This window comes from Artibeus jamaicensis, unplaced genomic scaffold, assembly GCF_021234435.1.
Source record: "Artibeus jamaicensis isolate MK-2021 breed Jamaican fruit bat unplaced genomic scaffold, CSHL_Jam_final contig_391, whole genome shotgun sequence".
In the NCBI taxonomy this organism is placed as follows: Eukaryota; Metazoa; Chordata; class Mammalia; order Chiroptera; family Phyllostomidae; genus Artibeus; species Artibeus jamaicensis.
Genome location: NW_026521814.1, coordinates 17,891,132 through 17,911,911, shown reverse-complemented (window position 1 = coordinate 17,911,911; position 20,780 = coordinate 17,891,132). Strand labels below are relative to the sequence as shown.

The window sequence follows — 20,780 nt, the reverse complement described above, 5'->3', positions numbered from 1 at the left end:
CTCAGTGTTAGTCTCTCAAATTAACTATGGAGAATTTACAAGAGAAGAACCTCTTTAATCTCTACCATATAAACGATGGTTACATTAATATCATTCTACACTCTTGGCTCTCAACCATCTGATAGCTTTATTCTAGTACAATGATAAAAACAGTTAAGGGAAATGAAGAAATCACACCAGGATTAGTGCTCTTAGCATTTCACAGTGTTCCGGAGTCCTACTGCTTGTTTGCCTTTGCTTGGAATAAGTATCTAAGGGAAAATGAAGTTCTAAGCAGAGGCTACTATTTTAAATCCCGGAGAGGGCCCCTGGGAACAGTTTGGCTTGTTTGTGACAATAGGTTTTCTGATGAAGTACACCATTCCCTAATGAAAAAGACCTGGCACTGCATGACATGATAAAATTTGACCAACTCAACGAACGTGATGATTATTCTGGGAATGAGTGTTTTAATAAAAGAAACATGAAATCGGCTGTGCTTTGGCAGGACGTTCCCCAGAGCATCATGAAAGCCGGTGTCCTGGCCCGCAGCTGATCCCAACCCCTGCGCCTGCGCGAGTTCCCGCTGACATCACCGACAATGCTGGCGAGGAGACAACGGCACAATCCAAAAGCAGGCATGTCAAATTCCGCTTTGTTAGAGTCACATGGAAAATATACCCATTTTCCCACCTCCTGCCTCCTCTCCCCACGCTCCTCCCCACAAATTCCTACTCAGGAAAGGATCTGAGGCTCGGCAGAGCCATTCAATACGTTCATTTCTAGACAAGTATAGAAAGGAAAACACAAGTATCTTCAATTAGTGATGCAGCAAAATGTAATAAATGTGGAACAAGGAAGGTGCAAAATGCGAACTTTGAATTATCCAGGTTAGGTTGGCAAATGACTCAGCAACAGGTCAGCGAGTTCAGGAGTGGGTCACGCTTGCTTTTAACAATATTTTATAAAAAGATGCCAATGCACTTCGACTTTTACTGTACTGATAATATTGAAGGTTACACATTCATTAATAAAAACTCATTTCCAGCCCTGACTGGTGTAGCTCAGTAGATTGAGCACAGGCCTGTGAAGCAAAGGGTCACTGGTTCGATTCCCAGTCAGGGCACTTGCCTGGGTTGCAAGCCAGGTCCCCAAGTAGGGGACACATGAGAGGCAAACACACATTGATGCTTCTCTCCCACTCTTTCTCCTTCCCTTCCCCTCTCTCTAAAAACAATAAATAAAATATTTTTAAAAAACTTGTTTCCATTACCCGCATAAACGCCTCATGTATTTTGCAGCTAGCTTCTGTGCTTGATACTTTCATGCTTCCTGTGACCACATCAGGAGTTGCATTAGAAGAAAAGTAAAACCTCGATGGAGACTCTGCCTTTCTGTTCACATCCAAACTAATGTTGTAGTACAAGACTGCAAAAACGCAGAGAGAACTGTGATCAGTGTAAATAATTATCCAAAGGCATTTAAAGTGCTTATTTTTGAAGTGGCAATAGTCAAAAGTTACAGAGAATACTGGAAATATCCTCATTAAATAGCTTTGTAAAGCTAACCTGAAACATGAAAGAGGAAACAACTTTAAAATACAATTTCAAAAGTTATTTTTACAAAGAAAAAGTTATAAACTCTTCTCTAGGTTTCTGTTTTTAACAATATTAAAGTCTTTAGTTTTTTTGCTAAATCCTCCTACATAGAAATGTTTCAGAACAACAATACCAAAATTGTTAGCAATAGTAAAAGTCCAGGGTAAAGTTTCACATTTCTTTGGAGTCCTTCTTGTCCTCAGGACACCTAAGGAAGTACAGGCAGAGCAAGTGCACAAATGTCACCTGCAATATTTCCGTCTTGTGTGGTTACAGAATTGATTTCCTATGTTGTTAGGTTCATTTATTTCCATTTGTTTCCAATTTGAGGGGTTGACACTTTCAGTTTACTCACTGATTTTTTTCATGCAAAGTGAACACATGATTCAAAATTCGAACCTCTTGAACAGTTGACTCAAAGACATCTTTCCCAGCCCTAGGCCCTGATTAGTCTCCTCCATGTTGTTATCGGTTTCTAGTTTGAACTTGGAGAGCTGATTTGTGCAGAAATAAACAAATATAGGCAGGCATTCTCCAAATAAATATTTTGGCAGTTTGGTCAGAACTTATTTAAAATTTGACATAGTAAGTAATCAATCTACTAAATCTCATGTAGTAAATAATCAATCTGTTAATGATCTTTAATAAGCAAAAAGATAAGGAAAATTGACGAGCAACCAAAAAAAAATCCTAAGCCAGATAGTATCAAGAATCTAAAAGGGATCTCTGCAAAGCAAGCTCTGACAGTCTGCTGGTGTCACTCATACAGAACCAATAATTCCTTAAGTGATATTTTGAAGAATGTATATAATTCCTGAAGAATTCATTTACATTTTAGGAGTAACTAAGTCTTCTGGAAGGATAATATCAACTTATTTCAAGGAAACCTAAGTATAAAACCTTCAAATACATGTCAATCTTCCTTTTATTTATCATGCTTAATGTGAATTATTTCTCCCAAGGAGTTATTTTACATCAACTATAAAGCATGTTTTTGTAACAATGCTGTGACTACTTATGAATGTCATATTTTTGTTTTCAACCAATTAAAAATACCTGGTTCACAGTGAAATTGGTAGTACAACAAATAGTGATTTTACATAAAGGGACATGGTGCTATTGATTTAACGTGTATATTTCAGAGAATCCATCAGCTTTTCTGTGTCCTTGTATTACTAGGGTTATGCCCTTATATCGCCACTTCTCCAATCAAGTGCCAGATGAAGGTTTTGCCTGCAGTCCTATCACTGCATCTCTAGCCAGGACTTTGCAGAGAGCTATCAAAAATGACCACAAGTAGAGATGCTAGGCTCGTTCTGTACCTTTCACCCCAGGCTAATTCCGGCTGGGACACCTGTGACCTATCTGTAGCTCAGTTCAGTGCCTGCTGCCCTTCACGTTTAGATGACAACAGCCGGCAGGGGCATTAGTACAGTGAACTCTTGACAGCCCTTGTGGACCTCCCGAACTTTGTGAAGTCCTGAGGTTCAAATGATAAACCCAGGTGTGCTTCTCCCTTACCACAGGCTACTAGTACTTACGCTCACATTAGTTTAAATACGACATAATTAGGAATATTACCTTGCTGGAAAAACATGTTATCCTTATGAAGTCACATTTTGTGATTTGGGATTAACCACAATTTTGGGGAAGCCATTTCAATGCTACTTTCTGCAGAAAGTAGGTAACTGAGAATTACCTACATAGAGAAAAATGGGCATGAGTGCTCAGCTGCCATGAGTCATGCTAAATCTTTAGCAGATGTGTGTTACTTATGAAAATTAGAATCAGGGTCTAGACCTCAGATAAATTACTCAAACTGGGTAGAATATAAAGAGAAGAATCTTCTTTCTCTCTAGGTTTCCAACCTAAGTCAACACCAGGCTTTAAGAAGCCCAGTAAAAAAAAAGAGCTATAGGGATGTTCTTTCTATTCTAAAGAGCTCTTACAGATTGAGCTCAGTTAGTTCACTTTAAATAGTATAGCAAGTGATACTCTGGATTTGCTTCTTTTTAAACAATATTTTATTTTTAGACAGAGAGGAATGGAGAGAGACGAAGAGGGAGCAAAACATCAATATGTGGTTCCCTCTCATGGATCCCCCAACTAGGGAGCTGGGTGGCATGTGCCCTGACTGGGAATCGAACCAGCAACCCTTTAGTTCACAGGCCGGCACTCAGTTCACTGAGCCGCACCAGTCAGGACTTTATTTGCTTCTTATCATAACCTCTAAATAACTGGAGCCTCTGCCTAATGTGCCCCACTCATCAGGCAGAATAACAAGAGGATATGAAAGATGGGGAAGAGAGATGTGTTACCAGGTGACTGCTCTCACCCCCCTGAGGCAGCCCTCCATGGTGAAGCACAGTGAGGGCTCCAAAGATGACTTCTAGATTAATGAGTAAAGTACAAACTCTATTAACTTTGTAAGGGCACCCTTACCAATATAACCCGGAACCTCTTTGCCCTTGTATGAGAAACAGAGTCTTAGCTCCATGCACACAGAAGGCAATCCATTTTCAAAACAGTCTAAATTTGTCCTATTTACTGACTCAGGATGGTTTAAAGAAGCTTCAACAATCAGTACAGGTCTTGTCCTAAGGAGGAAATGAAATTAGTAATATTAATTACAGAATTATTTTTCCTTAGGAAAGATTTAATTTGTTTGTCAGTTTCCATTGACCAAGTAATTTCATGAAACTACTTTATTAAGAGTATGTGCACATAAACTCAATTACATTTCCATGCCTGAATCAAGAGGAATTTTCATTTAAATTTCTAAAAATATTGACTTTGTCTGATCATAATAATTATATTTATGTAAGGTGAGAAAAGTATCCTAGAGTTCAAGTAATTAAATCCCAGAATACCAAAAAGAACATTATGAGGCCACCACCACTGATTTAAAAAATTGCCTCCCATCCTTTACAATTAAGCCCAATTGTCAGTAAGCAGTGAAATGTACCATCCTTACCTTAGCAACACCACAGAATCAGACCGAAAAGCACCAACTGCTACATCTGGTGGGCAAAGAACCACATGGAGTAGTAATCATCATTAGTCAAAGAGAATTACCTTTCAGTCAGACATACTCAACAACATATCACCTTTTGACTATACCAAAACAGTATTGATAAAAAATTAATTAGAAAAAATATGCTTACATCTTAGGACTCATTCCACATTTATTTGAATTTACTCAATTACAATGACATTCATTCATTTATAACATAATATAAATTTTTTGATATAAAGTGAAAATCCTGTTTTTTCAACTAGAAATATTCACCCAGAAATCTTTCAAATACACACACAAAAAGAAACTCCTTTCTTTTCATCACCGTGTTTTCATTTACGTGGACTTTTATGGGTACTTTAAATTTTTTCAAGAACAAGAAATAAAAAAATAACTAACAGTGTAAAACTCAGGAATTACTTGATCATTTCACACCCATCCTTGAATTCAAAAAAAGCTTCAAAAATGAAGGCTAAAAATTTATCACTAAATTAGAACTCTTCCATGCCATCTACGTACTTCTCAATAAAGCAGCACCCACAATGGAGCTTATTCCAATATATAAAATAAGGTAAATTTCATACTCACCTGCATACCCATTATTATCTGCATCAATCTGCCCAGATATAGACTGTCCGAACATACTTAAGGATCTACTGATTTCAAACCCTTCAATTCTCTGAAAAATAAACAAGCTGAGTGAGAAGTGTTTTTGAACTCCTAATGTTTCAGAGAAATAATGATTTAGTTAAAAAATAAGCCTTCTGATGCCCTGGCACATGTATGAACAAAACTTTAGTTAAGTCAAATACTTGCACCTAAGACAAACAAAAGTTTCTAGCTTTCAGAGGGCAGTTGACATCTATTTCATGATAAGAAAAAAATAACTTTCTTTACTTTGTGAGCAAAGGGAAATGACATAGTCCACACCTTCTGTGACAGTCCTGACCCCTTTCCCCAGTCTACTTTCAGGTTGTGTATTCATTTCCCTGACCAACATGAATTACCAAACAAGTAATCTGGAAAAAAAGACACTTCAGATCCCTTAGTGGAGCCTACCACTTAGGCTTACGATGAGAGCCACCCTATCTAGCCGGACTGCTTCCCAGCGCTTGACCAGGACAGCTCAAGTTAAGTGCTTCCTATCCGGTGTCTGACTTCATGTCCAGATGGTGGTTTACAAATATCAGGCTGCTATCCGTACTTAGAAAAATCAGTATTTTTTTTAGCAGACAAACGCATACCTTTTATGTTAAATATGGAAAGCCACCTGACTATTTTTATCCAATCAGATGTAACAGTATAACTAATGTTTCCATAAAAGTATCTTTGGAAAAGCCTTTCTTCTCTGCATGTGTATGTAGCTTTTTTTTCTATGCACTAAAATGGCCTGTGCTTCAAAATATGAAAGTGAAGTCAGAGTTAGATCAGAGAACCTTATTAAAGTGCTATTGCCTCACTGCTTTGCAGCAAAAGGAACACCGAGTATCATGTGAGTGTTTGCTCTCCCTGTGTGATCTCCATGAAACATGGGACTTCGGCCACAAGACATGACACAGTTAATCAAACCCAAATGGGCTTATTTGGAATGGTATAGCTATTACCTCAGAACATAAATTTAATGAAATGCAGAGAGAAATCTTAAACAGTTAAAGACAAACTGGAATAAAAGTGAACTAGAACTCCTATTTATGGGGAAAAAAATGGTTCCAAAGACTTATCATTGCTGTTAAAAATAAGACCATGTATTTTAATGATAAAAAATGGTGGAACAGAATATTAAGTATTTGAATGAGAAAATTAAGAAAAGTAAGTCCACATTAACAGTAGAAAATTTAAAGAAGTCTTTACTGCCAATGCTTCTTTTGAAAATAGCATTGTCTCCTCCTACCTGGGAGAAGGTTGGTAAGATCCCATCTGCTCGGCCATTGTAAATATACACAGCGCCTCGCAAGTCATCTTCTTGTGGAGCTCCGATAGCAACATCTATTCAAGAATTTAAATGGTGGACACATAAATTCTTGATACAAAGAATTCAACTTTGTAAACTTAACCTTCATGCTCCTTAATTTATGCCACATAATATAAGGAATTCCTCATGTAAAAAAGGAACACTTTTCTCATTACAAAAAAATGACATAATACTAACATCATGACAACAATGTTCAGGATCGTACAGAAAAGCAGGTGCAAGGAAGAAACAGAGTGAATGGGTCTGTGAAGCAGCCTAGTAGCATGGTCAAGGGCACGGGCTCTGGAGCCAGAGCCCAGCACTGCCGCTGAGCTGTTACACTGGACTCGATTCCTAACCTGTCTCATCTGTTCCTTCGCCTGTAACACAGGGTCATAAGAGGACTTGCTCCATAGAAGGACATTATTCATCTAAAGTGCTCAGACCAGCACCTAGCACACAGTAAATTATCATCACCTACGAAAGATATAACCAAGGAATCCTTGAATTACAGGCTTTATTTTGTTTGCAAAATAACTTCTAAAGTAACTCCTGTTCCAACAAAAGTAATTAAAGTATTTATTCAGGGTATACAAAAACACCCCCCCGCCAAGATTTCCGAAAATGAATTTGTTCATTCAAAATGAATTTGAAACAGGGAATCAAAATAACGACTGCATCACCTTTCAGACTTTGAGATTCACATCAGATTGATACCAGGAGAAAATAAAAGATTTGATCAACTCACATAAAAAAAAGCCAAGATAAAAAGAGAAACTATGAATGACATAGTTGCTTATATGCTATGAATGTATAGTACATAGAGGAAACATTTTACAGTTCCGAGAGCATTTCATTATTTACTAAGTATTATACCTATTTACTTGAGTATATTCATATTATTTGTTTACAGGCAATGCTTTATTATTACTTTAATAGAAACCTAAAATACAGAAACTTTGCTTTCATGATATTCATTTCTTATCACTGTTCATCAGATCTGAAACCTTTTTAACAACTGCAGTGGTCACTTTCAGCTGCTATATCAATGCAAATAAAGTCACCTTTAATATACAACCTCAGGCCAAATACTGTGCAATTTTATTTGTATTTTTATAGATTTTTATTTAATTTTGGACATAAGGAAAGGGAGGGAGAAAGAGAAGGGGGCAAACATCCATGAGAGAAATATCGATCACTTGCCTCTTGTACACGCCCTGACTGGAAGCTGAACCCAGAATGCAGGCATGTGCCCTGACAGGGAATCAAACAGGCAACCTTTCACCTTGTAGGACAATGCCCAATCCACTGAAGGGTCATGGCCAAATACTGTGCAATTTTAAAACTGCAAAAGTTTTTCTACTTTTATCTAAAAGTAACTGGCTGACAGACCTTATACTTACTTTGTTTAGACCTACTAAAGCTACCCCTCCTTGCCTGGTACAAATTATTTTAAATTTTTCATACATAAATACACCCATTCATTTGTTCAGTCAGTGGACAACCACTGAGCACCTACTGTATTCCAAGCATGTGCTAGAAGCTGTCAGGACCAAGCAGTTACAAAAAAGGAACTGATCGTCTAGTGGGGAAGCAAAAACAGAATCATAAAGCGACATGCAAGAAGGTGATGGAAATTAGGGAAGACTTCTCATAGATGAGGTCCAAGTTCAGTCTAATGTAATCATAAGGCAGAGTCAGGTGGCCAACAGGGAAAAGATGTTTAGACAGAGCAAGCAGCCTGTGCAACGGCGGACGGGCAAGAGGTAGCACGACACACGTGGAGACTGGAAATTAGTTTGGAATACCTGGAGCTGTATGTGTGAAGACTAAATGCATATGGGAACATAACAGGGAAGTGCAAGAAGAAAAAGGGGAGAGGAAGGAGGTCAAGAAGGGAAGTGGTTGGAGAACTATCTCGTAGCCACTAAAGATAAGACAAGTTAACAATTTCCTGTATCAGGGATAGGTACACACTTCAACCATTGTGGCTACTCCTCAGTAACTAGAATTCTAAACCTTGATACTTGGTCATAATATGTAAAAGATAAGTCTGGGTTATAAAGCTATTGACACACTGAAATTCTTTTTTTAAGTATATTTTATTGATTATGCCATTACAGTTGTTCCCTTTTTTCTTCCCTTTCATATACCTCTTCCTTCCACCCGCCCCTTAGTTCATGTCCATGGGTTGTACATATAAGTTCTTTGGCTTCCCCATTTCCTATACTGTTCTTAACCTCCCCTGTCTATTTTATGCCTACCAATTATGCATCTTATTCCCTGTGCCTCTCCCCGCATTCTCTCCCTTCCCATCTAAACCGATGACCCTCCATATGATGTCTATTTCTCTGATTCTGTTCCCGTTCTAGTTGTTTCCTTAGTTTTTGTTTTTTAGGTTCAGTTGTTGATAATTATGAGTTTGCTGTCCTTTTACTGTTCGTAGTATTTGATCTTCTTCTTTTTCTTAGGTAAGGCCCTTTAACATTTCATGTAATAATGGCTTGATGATGATGAACTCTTTTAGCTTTATCTTGTCTGGGAAGCACTTTATCTGCCCTTCCATTCTAAATGATAGCTTTGCTAGATAGAGTAATATTGGATGTAGGGCCTTGCCTTTCATGACTCCAAATAGTTCTTTCCAGCCCCATCTTGCCTGGAATGTTTCTTTTGAGAAATCAGCTGATGGTCTTATAGGAACTCCTTTATAGGTAACTCTCTCCTTTCCTCTTGCTGCTTAAAAAAAAAAAAACTATTTATTTATTTATTTATTTATTTTTAGGCAGAAGGGAAGGGAGAGAGAAAGAGGGGGAGAGAAACATCAATGTGTGGCTGCCTCTTGTGTTCCCCACACTGGGGCACCTGGCCTGCAACCCAGGCATGTGCCCTAACTGGGAATGGAACCAGCAACCCTCTGCTTCGCAGTCCGGTGCTCAATCCACTGAGCCACACCAGCCAGGGTTCCTCTGGCTGCTTTTACGATTCTCTCTTTATCTTTAATCTTCAGTAACTTAATTATGACGTGCTTCAGCGCGTTCTTCCTTGGGTCCCATTTCTTTGGTACTCTGTGACATTCTTGTACTTCTGGGAAGTCTATTTCCTTTGCCAGATTTGGGAAGAGTTTTCCTTCATTATTTGTTCAAATAGGTTTTCAATTTCTTGCTCTTCCTCTTCCCCTTCTGGCACCCTTATGATTTAATGTTGGAGTGTTTAAAGTTGTCCTGGAGGTTCCTCAGCCTCTCCTCATATTTTTGAATTCTTGTTTCTTCATTCTGTTCTGGTTGAATGTTTATTTCTTCTTTTCCAAATCACTGATTTGAGTCCCGGTTTCCTTCTCTTCCCTGTTGGTTCCCTGTATATTTTCTTTTACTTCTCTTTGTATAGCCTTCATTTCTTTCTTCATTTTGTGACAGAGCTCAATCAATTCTGTGAGCATCCTGAATATCAGTGTTTTGAACTCTGCACCAGTAGGTTATCTATCTTCATTGCTTAGCTCTTGTTCTGGAGTTTTGATCTGTTCTTTCATTTGGGCCATATCTCTTTGTCTTAGAGCACCAGTTCTGTTGTAAGGGACGGAGCCTTAGGTATTCACCAGGGCCAGGCAACCCTACTGGCTGTGTTGTGGTGCTGTCTGTGGGTGAGGGGTCAGAAAGAGAACAATGCCACTTTCTACAAGACGATTGTGCCCTTTCCTGTGCTGATTCACAGGTGGGTTGTGTACATTCTAAAACCCTGTGGGCCTCTCCAACAGACTCTCCTGTGAGACTGGGAGTTTCTCCTGCTGCCATGACCCCCACAGAATTTATAGTCATAGGTTTTGAGGCTTTAGTTTCTCTCAAAGTTTCAGCAGTCTGTCTCTCCCCCATTGTTCTTCCCCACTTTTCTGCACAAATGTGGGATTGCCCTCACCCTCCTCGTCTGCTGCCTTGCACCGAGTCCTCTCTGTCCCAATCTCCACCCCTCCTACCAGTCTGGATGAATGTTTAACTCCTTGATTATTGGACTTCCATGCAGTTTGATTTTCTGGCATGGTCTGGCAACCATGCAGTTCTGGTTGCATTTTATTTTTTAAATGGTTGTTATCCTTCTTCTGATTGTGTGAGGAAGTGAAGCATTTATGCCTACACCTCCATCTTAGCTGGCACTCTCTGATACACTAAAATTGTTGTAGTATTAGTTATTGGCAGTAGTGATCTATTTTGAGACAAATATCTTAAAACAATACAGATGAACCTTTTCAGCTGAAACATAAGAAAAGACCCAGATCAATTAAATTCCAAGCAGAAGACATTTGTATATATTCGGTCTCGGTTATTCTATATAGAGATCCAAACTCTTGCCATACACACAGACATACATACACAAATACATATAGAATGCAACTCGATTTGGGATGCTACATGAAGTCAAACCCTGAGATATTTGACAACTGTTTTTGTTTTTCATCTGAATATTTCATTTATTTCACTCCATTATTATAATTATCATTACTATAACCACAATAACCTTAATGTCAACTAACACATAGTGTTTACATATTAATATATCAAATAAATACTTTAATAACCCCACTTTTAACTGATGAGGAAAAGCAAGGCACACAGTGGAACTTATTCAAGGTCATAGAGCCAGGTGCAGTGGAGCCGGGACCTAACCCCTGCACTCCAGCTACTGCATCACTACGCTGGATACAATCATTAACAGTAGAGGTGATAGGAGGAGGGGCAGTCCAGGACGGTGGTGCAGGAAGATCCTGAACTCACTTCCTCCCACAAACCCACTAAATGTATGGCTACATATGAAATAATTCCCTCTGAAAAAGACCTGAACACTAGCTGAACAGCTCCTCCACAATAAATAATAAAAGTGCCATACTGAGACGGGTAAGAGAGGTAGAGAACCCTCTTGCCAAAACCCCCACCCCTGGCACAGTGATCCAACATTGGGAGGAATCTCAGAAAGCAGGAGCTTCTGCTTGAGAAGTGAGGAGTTTGTTTCCCGATGCAAGAACCCCAGTACTTGGAGCCCACACTGAGACACAGCCCCCAAAATGTCCAGGTCTATGAAACAATAAGGCTTATGGCAGGAGACTAAAGGGGCTGTAGGGAAGTGCGATACAGCTCTTCAAGGCCTTGTACCAGCTACCTCTCCATGGGGCCCAGTGTCAAAGCAGCAGTTTTAGAAGTGCCTCATCTCTGCTGAGTGGAATCCATTCGCTAATCTTAAAGGGTCTACCAGAGGGCAGGGGCCTGTCGAGACTCCCTGGGAAGGAGGTGTCAGTGCCATTTGGCACCATTTTTGCACTGTCACTGTACTGTGCTAGGGCAGGCAGGGGCTCCTGCACTCTCCCACTACCCTGCTAATAAATAAAGCCAGCAGGCACCGCACCCCTGAACTCTCCAGCTGCCCTGCTGAACACTGGCAGGTATGCTCGGTTCCTGTGTTCTCCCACTGCGCTGCTGCAGTTGGCGGGGCACATGGTCACTGGGCCCTGCTAAAGATGGCAAGTGTGTTCAGTTTCTGTGTTTTTCATGCCCTGCTAAAGCCTTGGTCACCTGGCTCTTGTGGCTTGGGTTCTGGCATTCCTGAGTCTCACAGGACTGTAACAATCGGAGAGACAGTCCTTGAAAACAGACAGACTGAAACACAATTCCAGTCTTCCTATGAAAAAAGCCTGTTTCCTCATCCTGGAGCTTCAGTCTGAGCGGCAGCCCTCAGTTTTCCCACACACCTAGAGGCTACGGAGGTGGTCTCAGGAACACAGGTCAGGGGCACCATCTCTGTGCTCACCCTGGGACTTGATACAGCTTGCTGGTACCTCTCAGAAAAGAGCTCTGGATACTTGTCCAGAGCCCTGATTTTTGCAACTGTCACCCAGAAAACATAGTCAGTTTGCCGGCTTTGGGGCCAGCAGGGTTTGCTACCGTGGTCCCACGGGACTGTGTACATAGTCATACTTTCAGAGCAGTGACCTGATGTTCTCACTTCCGTTCAGCCCGAAACAAAGTGTTGACTGAGATCCCTTCCTTCAGAACACTGACGGGTCTTGGCAAACCCTCAACAACTACCAGAAATAAATCAGGCTGCTTAGACAATCAGAGAGATTCAGGGGGGAAAAAAAAAAAAAGCTAGGGCAAGGCTGAATGACAAGTGTTGTTTTTTTTTTTTTTAAATCTCTATGAGGCCATTCCTCCAAGACAGGCAGAGGTAGCTTTTTTTTTTTTTTGTCAAATAAATAAAAACAAACACAAAAAAAAATTCAAAATTGGGAAACACAAATATGTTCCAAACAAAAATAAACTAAACCTCCAAAGAAAATCTTAATGAAATGGATATAAGTAATGTACCTGATAAAAAGCAAAGTATGATCAGAAAGATGCTCATTGAACTTGGGATTAGAATGAATGAACACAGTGAAAACTTCAACAAAGGGACAGAAAATACAAGAAGGTACCAAATCTAAGTCACAATAAGTACAACGAAACATACACTTGAAAGGTTTAACAACACACTAGATAAGGTAGAAGAAAGAATCAGTGAGGTAAAATACAGGGCAGTAGAACTCACCCAAATGAAGCAGCAAAAAGAAAAAGAATTTAAAAAAGCAAAGATAGCCTAAGGGACCTATAGAGTAATATTAACAAAAACAACATTTGCATTATAAGTACCCCAGAATGAGAAGAGAGAGAAAAGGGAAGAAAATCTATTTGAAGGAAAACGACCAAAAACTTCCCTAACTTGGGGAATGAAAAAGACGTCGTCCAGACCCAGAAAGCTCACAGACTTCAAAAAGATGAACCCAAAGATATCCACATGAAGACATACTATACAGTAAGTCCTCACTTAATGGTGTTGATAGATTCTTGGAAACTGTGACTTTAAGTAAAACTAAGTATAAAAAAAATTTTTTCCCATAGGCTAATTGATATAAACAAGAGTTAAGTTCCCACTGCATATTTCTGGTCACAGAAACATCATCAAACTTCTAAAGAAAGACCCCTAAATAATTCTAACATTAAACAATGAAATAAATGTGAGCTACACATACATTTAATAAAGATTAAGGAAAAAGAATAAAATAATTATTTTCCACCTCACTTATTTCAGTCCCAGATCACAACTCACAAGAATTCACACACATGCCCACGCTCACTCAGTATGGGACAATGTAGGCGGGCCAATTAACCTGACGTGAGCATCTTGGGGATGTGGGAGGAAACCAGAGGAGCCAGCATACATGTGCAAACTCCGCACAAACAGTGGGCCCAGCAGGAAATCAATTTTTCCCTCAGCAATGTTATAACAAAAATGACACCAAGTAAAATGACATTATTAAGGAACTGTTATCATTAAAATGTCAAGAACTAAAGAAAATGAGGGACACCTGAAGCAGCAAGAGAAAAAAAAACTTACATACAAAAAAAAAAAAACCCATTTGGCTACCAGATTTTTTCCGTAGAAATTTTGCAAGCTAGAAGGGAGTGGCATGATAAAGTGCTAAAAAAAAAATCTTCCAAAAATTCTCTACCTAGCAAAGTTTAGGTCCCACATTGAAAGAAAGAAAAAGAGTTTTCCAGACAAGCAAAAGCTAAGAGTTTGTCACCAACTAAATTCCCCTTACAAAAATATATTAAAGGGACTTAAACCAAAAAGAGAGGGTACTAATTAGTAATAAGAAAACATATGAAACCATAAATTTCACAGGTATGAGTAAATATATAGTAAAGGTAGTGGATTAATAACATAAAGATCATGTGGAAGTTAAATAACATAAGTAATGAAATTAAAATAATTAGGTAAGAATCAACTATATAAATAATATAAACTATTATAACAAAAACGCAAAACATGGAAGAGTAAAAATGTAGTTTTAAAATGTATTCAAAGCCCTGGCTGGTGTAGCTCAGTGGATTGAGCGTGGGCTGCAAACCAAGAGGTTGCCAGTTCCATTCCCAGTCAGGGCACATGCCAGGGTTGCAGGCCAGGTCCCTGATATAGGGCCCAGGAGAAGCAACCACACATTGATGATCCTCTCCCTCTCATTCTTCCTCTCCTTACCTTTCTCTTAAAATGAATAAATAAGATCTTTAAGAAATAAAAGTAAAATAAAATGCATTCAAATTTAAGTTGCTGTCAACTTACAATAAACTGTATCTATATACATGTGTGTATATATACTTATATATATATATGACATTATATATGAGATTCGTCATAATGGCAAAACAAAAACTGATGGTAGATACACAAAAAGATAATGAGAAAAGAATATAAACATAACACTAAAGAAAGTCATCAAGCCACAGGAGAAGAAGAGAGGAAAGGAAGAGAAACTACCAAATAACAAAAAGGCGTTAAGTACATACTTATCAATAAATGCTTAAAATGTAAATGGACTAACTTCTCAAATCAAAAGAGTGGCTCAGTGTATTTAAAAAAAATAAAGCTCCATCTATATGCTGCCTGCAAGGAGACTCCCTTCAGATGCAAGAGCACACACAGACTGAAAGGGAAGGAATGTAAAAAGATGGGCCATGTAAATGGAAACCAAAAGAAAGCTGAAGTAGCTATACTTGTCAGAGAAAACAGACTTTAAAACAAAGGTTGTAATAAAACACAGAGAATGGAATTATATAATGATAAAAGGGTAAATCCAACAAGAAGAGATAATATTTGTAAATATTTATGCAGCAAACATAAGAACGCCTAAATATATACAGCAAATATTAACAGACCAAAAGGGAGAAACTGACAGCATACAATAGTAGGAAACTATAATACCCCACTTACACCAAGGATTACCAGACAGAAAATCAATAACAAACATGGCTTTTAAATAACACATTAGACCAGATAGACTTAATAGATATGTATAGAACATTCCATCCGAGAACAGCAGAATACATTCTTATCAAGTACCAATGAAACATTCTCCAGAAGAAATATAAGTTAAGCCACAAAGGAAGTCTTAATAAAGTTAAGAAGACTGAAATCATATCTAACATCTTTTCCAAATGCAGTGGTATGAAACCAGAAATCAACTAAAAGAATAAAAATCTTCTATACAATATTAGCAAATCAAATTCAAATGTACTTTAAGAGAATCACACATTCTGACTAAGTAGGATTTATTCCAGGAATGAAAGAATGGTTTAACATACACAAGTCAATCAACAGGATACACTGAACTAACAAAACCAAGGATAAAAAGCATATGATCATCTCAATAGATGCAAAAAAAAAGGCATTTGACAAAGTTCAACGTACGCTTGTGATTAAAATGGGCAACACAGTGGGTCTACGGGGAACATTCCTCAGCATATATGATAAGCCCATAGCTACATCACAGTCAATGGAAAATAGCTGAAACCTTTTCATCTAATATCAGGAACAATTCAAGACTGTCCACTTTTGCCACTTTTATTTCACATAGTACTGAAGTCCTAGACAGAGCAATAAGGCGAGTAAAAGAAAAAAAAAAACAAAACAAAAACGCATCCAGCCTGGTTGGTGTGGCTCAGTGGACTGAGCGCAGGCCTACAAACTGAAAGGTCTCAGGTTCGATTCCCAGTTGGGGCACATGCCTGTGTTGCAGGCCGGGTCCCAGTTGGGGACGTGTGAGAGGCAACTGATCAATGTATCTCTCAAACACTGATGTTTCTCCCTCCCTTCCCCCTCTCTAAAAAAAGTAAATAAAATATATTTTTAAAAAAGGCATCCAGATTGACAAGAGGTAAAACTATCACTATTTGTGGATTATATAATTTTATATATTTTTTAAAAAACCCTAAAGACTCCACCGAAACACTGAGAACTAATAAATTCAGTAAAGTTGCAGGGTACAAAATCAGTTCACAAAAATTTGTTGTTTTTCTGTATACTAAAATTATTAGAAATAGAGGTTAAGAAAACAATCCCATTTACAACTACATTTTAAAAAATAAGTAAAATGCCTAGGAATAAATTTAACCAGAGATGAAAGACCTATACACTAAAAACTTTAAGACACTGGTTTAAAAAAATGACAAAAATAAATGGAAAGGTAGTCCATGCTCGTGAACTGAAAGAATCAATGTTGTTAAAATGTCCATACTACTGAAAGCAATCTACAGATTCATTGCAATCACTAGCAAAATTCCAATGGTGATTTTTCATAGAATTTTTTGAAAATTCTGAAATTTGTATTGAAGCACATAATACCATGAATAGCCAAAGCAATCTTAAGGAAAACAAAGCCACAATCTTAAGAAAAACAAAGCCAGAGGCATCACGCTCCCTGATTTCAAACAGTATTAAAAAGTATAGTACTCAAAACAGTATGATACTGGCATAAAAGCAAACACATAGATCACTGGAACAGAAGAGATTTCAGAATTAAACCCACACATATATAGCTAATTGATTTAAGAATACACAATGGGGATAAACGGCAATGGGAAAACTGGACAGCTTCATGCCAGAGAATGAAACTAGATCAGGATCTTACACCATACACAAAAATTAACTCAAAATATCATACTATTTTATTTAAAATTATTAATGTAAAATGTTATTCATGTAATCATAACCATAAAATATCTATATATACTTACCTCCTTTTGTTCCTTAGAGTAAGAAAATTCCAGAAATTGTAATGTTTGTATACTAAATCACACTCTTCCACTCACTAGGGTTCACTGAAAGCATATGTTCAACAACCCACCAACTTTCTCCTTGCAGAGTAACATTTTAGACATTTAAAGCAGAATGAAGCATTTAGGCATAAGAAGAAATTAAGGAAGTGAGAATTTATAGTACTCATTCCATGAATTTCCAGTGTTCATGTAAGATTTGACCTCATATTACCACATACCAATTGTCAATAACCATGACCAAGAGACAGACAAAATTCTAGCTCTGAAAATAAGGATCAAATTCTTATTTGCTAAGCTCTAGGAATCACACACTCTCCCTCTCAAACCCATTCATCATTTTATGCCCAGTTTTAACAGCCTTGGTTATCCCTCAGTGCTAGATTGAAAACAGGTTTTGAGAGGGAAGGCTGGTGGAGACAAGCCCTTCAACAGCAGGGCTGATCCCCAGCCAATAGACAGTTATGACGGTGCCATCTATTCTATCATTGAAGTTGTTCCTCATCGGTTTCTAGTCACTATCCCTCAGTCTGCTAGTTGCATCCTCACCACTGCTCTGGTTCAATCCTGGGATTCCCCAAATCCTCCCACAATGCACCAGCCACAAAACTTGGTTTTCCTCTTTTCTTGCTTTCTTTTCCTGTGGCTTGATGACTTTCTTTAGTGTTATGTTTATATTCCTTTCTCATTATCTTTTTGTGTATCTACCATCAGTTTTTGCTTTGCCATTATACGTATGGCAAATATGTATATGCCATATGATATATATGGAGTCTCATATATATCATATACGTGTATATATATATGATATATATGTAGTTTGTGTATGTAGTTATTTATAGTTTAAGTTGACAGCAACTTAAATTTGAATGAATTTTAAAAGGAACAAGGAATTTCTGGCAGAGCAAGGGACCTCCAGAACCTCGCTCCAGCCCTGCAACCAGCCTCCAGTGGGTTCTGTCAGTGTCTTTTCTGTACTGATAGTTAAAGAGTGCAGTCCAATGAGTCTATGATATACATTTTTCCCATTTTAACATTTCCAAAATCAGAATCCTTTTCAAAATAGAAAAATGGTGACTCACAACTTTATAGCATTCTTAGGGGCACAAAAATGCCACTCATAACCAACAGTGGCTTAGAATCAACAACATAAGGTATGTTGAATATCATCCTTTATTAACAACAGTAAGAAGCTATAGCTAACAACTGAGAAGTCAGGTGTAAGACTGAGAAAAAACAAAACAAAACAAAACTCAACATACCATTCTAGCTCCATTTTATATAGCAAGACAAACAACATGAAACTCCAAACATACTCTCTTCCATGTACCATTTTAAAAGTGGAAATCAAATACCAAGTTGGATACTTTTAATTACCTTCAAAGCCATCATTATCAATGTCACCAAGATTAACTATAGACTCCCCAAATCTTGCGGCATATTTGTCACTTCCAATGAGCTCTGTCTCCATTTCATTCATTGTTGCTCCCTAGACAGAAGAGGGGAGAAAGGTGTCATTACAACACTCCCTGACAACTTTACACATGATTCACTGTTGTAATTGGATATGGATTTTCCCTAATGCTTTAAACAAATTGGACAAACTACAGACTGAGCTTTAGTACACACGTCTCAGTTCGATTCTATAAATATTTATCAAGTATATGCCAACACATAATAGTATGATTAGAGCTCAGAGGATATAACAAATTGTCAAACTCATGATCTCTGGCTTTGAAAATCCAATAAATCATTTTGATAATTCAATTTAGCAAATATGGAGTTCCTACTGAAGGCACTGCACTGTGCGAAGAATGAACTGGTGGAAGGGGACAAGGCAGCATGTTTATACAACACACTTGCTTTCCTGAAGAAGCCCAGAGTTGCAGGAGGAGCTAAGCACAAGTATGTGGATGACTTAGAAGCACAGACTGCTTTGCAATATGAAGAAGCAAGGAGAGCATATCTAATTTTGAGAGCCAGGGGAGATTTTATAAATGATATTGGAGGTGGCTACTGAAGGAGGAGCATAATTTGGATATAGAGAGAAAATTACCAGCAAAACATGAATTCCAAAGGATGTGGCTATACTGAAGAGTATGCATAATAAATGAGACTGGAGCTTTGTGGGGTGGGACAGTGAATGCGGGGGGAACTGACTCTCAATTTAGAGGACAAGAGGAAGCCACTGAAGGTTTCTGAGTTGAGGAGTGATGCTACTGAAGCTGGCCTCTGGCACCTTTTCCCAGCAGTAATGGGACATAGATTGGTCCAGTGCTCTCTCTGAAGTTAGATGAGTTACAATAAGACATTCAGTAATGCTGCAATAACAGCTAGCAGAGCCTCTCAACTTTGATCATGTCACTCCCTTGTAGGGAAAAAAATTTCATGTGCTACTTACTTATCATTGACCCTTTACTCCTCTTCAAATAAGTCTACTCATCACTCCTTAAACACAAATCTATTCTTCCCCTTAGCAAGTGCCCTTCACCTTTTGCTTTCCAACAATAACAACAAAAAACCCTCTCCTTATTTTGATCCCAGAGCAATGCCTAATTTAAAGAGCAAAAGGCAGAAGAGATTCCAACAAGAATGAGAAGGTATAGACCTAAGAAAACTCAATGGCACTGAAGTTCCAGGGAAGAGTTTCCAAAGTAGTAATCACTCTTTTTTAAGTATTCTCCAGTCCCCGAGAATGGTGACCAAGAATCCGCTGGGGGCCCCCTGAGAGCTACTTCAGTGGAAGTAGGTGGAAACCATATTCATTCAAGTACCATTCTTTCTTGAGCTCATTCAGAAACAATTACTGAGCACCCTGCCCAGGACTCTTTCAGGCCCTGAGGAAACAGCAGTGAAAGAGACAGCTGATCCCTTTCCCCACAGTGCCCACATTCCAATAGACATGAGCAAACCAAACTAGTAAGTGTATGCTGTAACGCCTTGGTAGCAGTGCTTAGTTACTTTTTAGAGAGGTATAAAACAGGACGTTAAAAAGGAACAAAGGAAGAATAATCTACGCTAGAGCAGGTTTCCAAAGCTGAAATGAATTATGGAATTAACCCCAGTGTTCGAAGTGGTGTCTCAGGGCAGGAGTGAGGAAAGCACAATGGGCAGACCTGTAGGTAGGGCTTGTCTCACATCCTTCAAGCAGAGGAGCTCCACTTTTCCCTGTTTTCATATTGGGAGGGCTTAGATTTCAATGGGGAGAAAAGGTCCTACACTGCCTTAGCTTAGGTAAATATGCTATTGTTTAAACCATTCTCAAAAAGTGTGACACAAGAAGGGGAAGAGAAGTATGCAGAATGAGGCTGTAGCTAGTATAATGCCTACTCATTTATGAGGAGGGAAATATGAAATTATCTCTGCAAGGAAAAGTAATAATACCTGATATCACATTAGTGTGATATGATCGCTTTGTAGACAATATGCTTTTACTGTTAAGTTTAGACTGAAACATAATCTAGAAATTTCTAATGCATAAGTAACTGCTTTACATCTGGAACCTTCAGAATCTCTCGGTTGCTTAAGACTATGGTCTCTCCTAAAATTTAGAAAGTTTACTCTGATGCTTATTTATTAAATACTGTGAAATCATTGATTTAAAT

General features: G+C 38.3%; 1 protein-coding gene across 2 annotated transcripts in view; it reads right to left on the bottom strand.

Moving 5' to 3' along the window:
* ITGA4 (integrin subunit alpha 4) overlaps window positions 1-20,780 on the bottom strand; it is a 131,322-nt gene that overhangs the window by 36,822 nt on the left and 73,720 nt on the right. For both annotated transcript variants that reach the window (XM_053665220.1, XM_037130049.2), the window contains exons 10-15: window positions 18,553-18,664; window positions 6,485-6,579; window positions 5,182-5,272; window positions 4,552-4,597; window positions 4,020-4,174; window positions 1,253-1,407 (exon numbers count right to left, since the gene is read on the bottom strand). In XM_053665220.1, coding sequence (XP_053521195.1) covers window positions 1,253-1,407; window positions 4,020-4,174; window positions 4,552-4,597; window positions 5,182-5,272; window positions 6,485-6,579; window positions 18,553-18,664 — 654 coding nt within the window. The remainder of the gene's footprint in view (window positions 1-1,252; window positions 1,408-4,019; window positions 4,175-4,551; window positions 4,598-5,181; window positions 5,273-6,484; window positions 6,580-18,552; window positions 18,665-20,780) is intronic.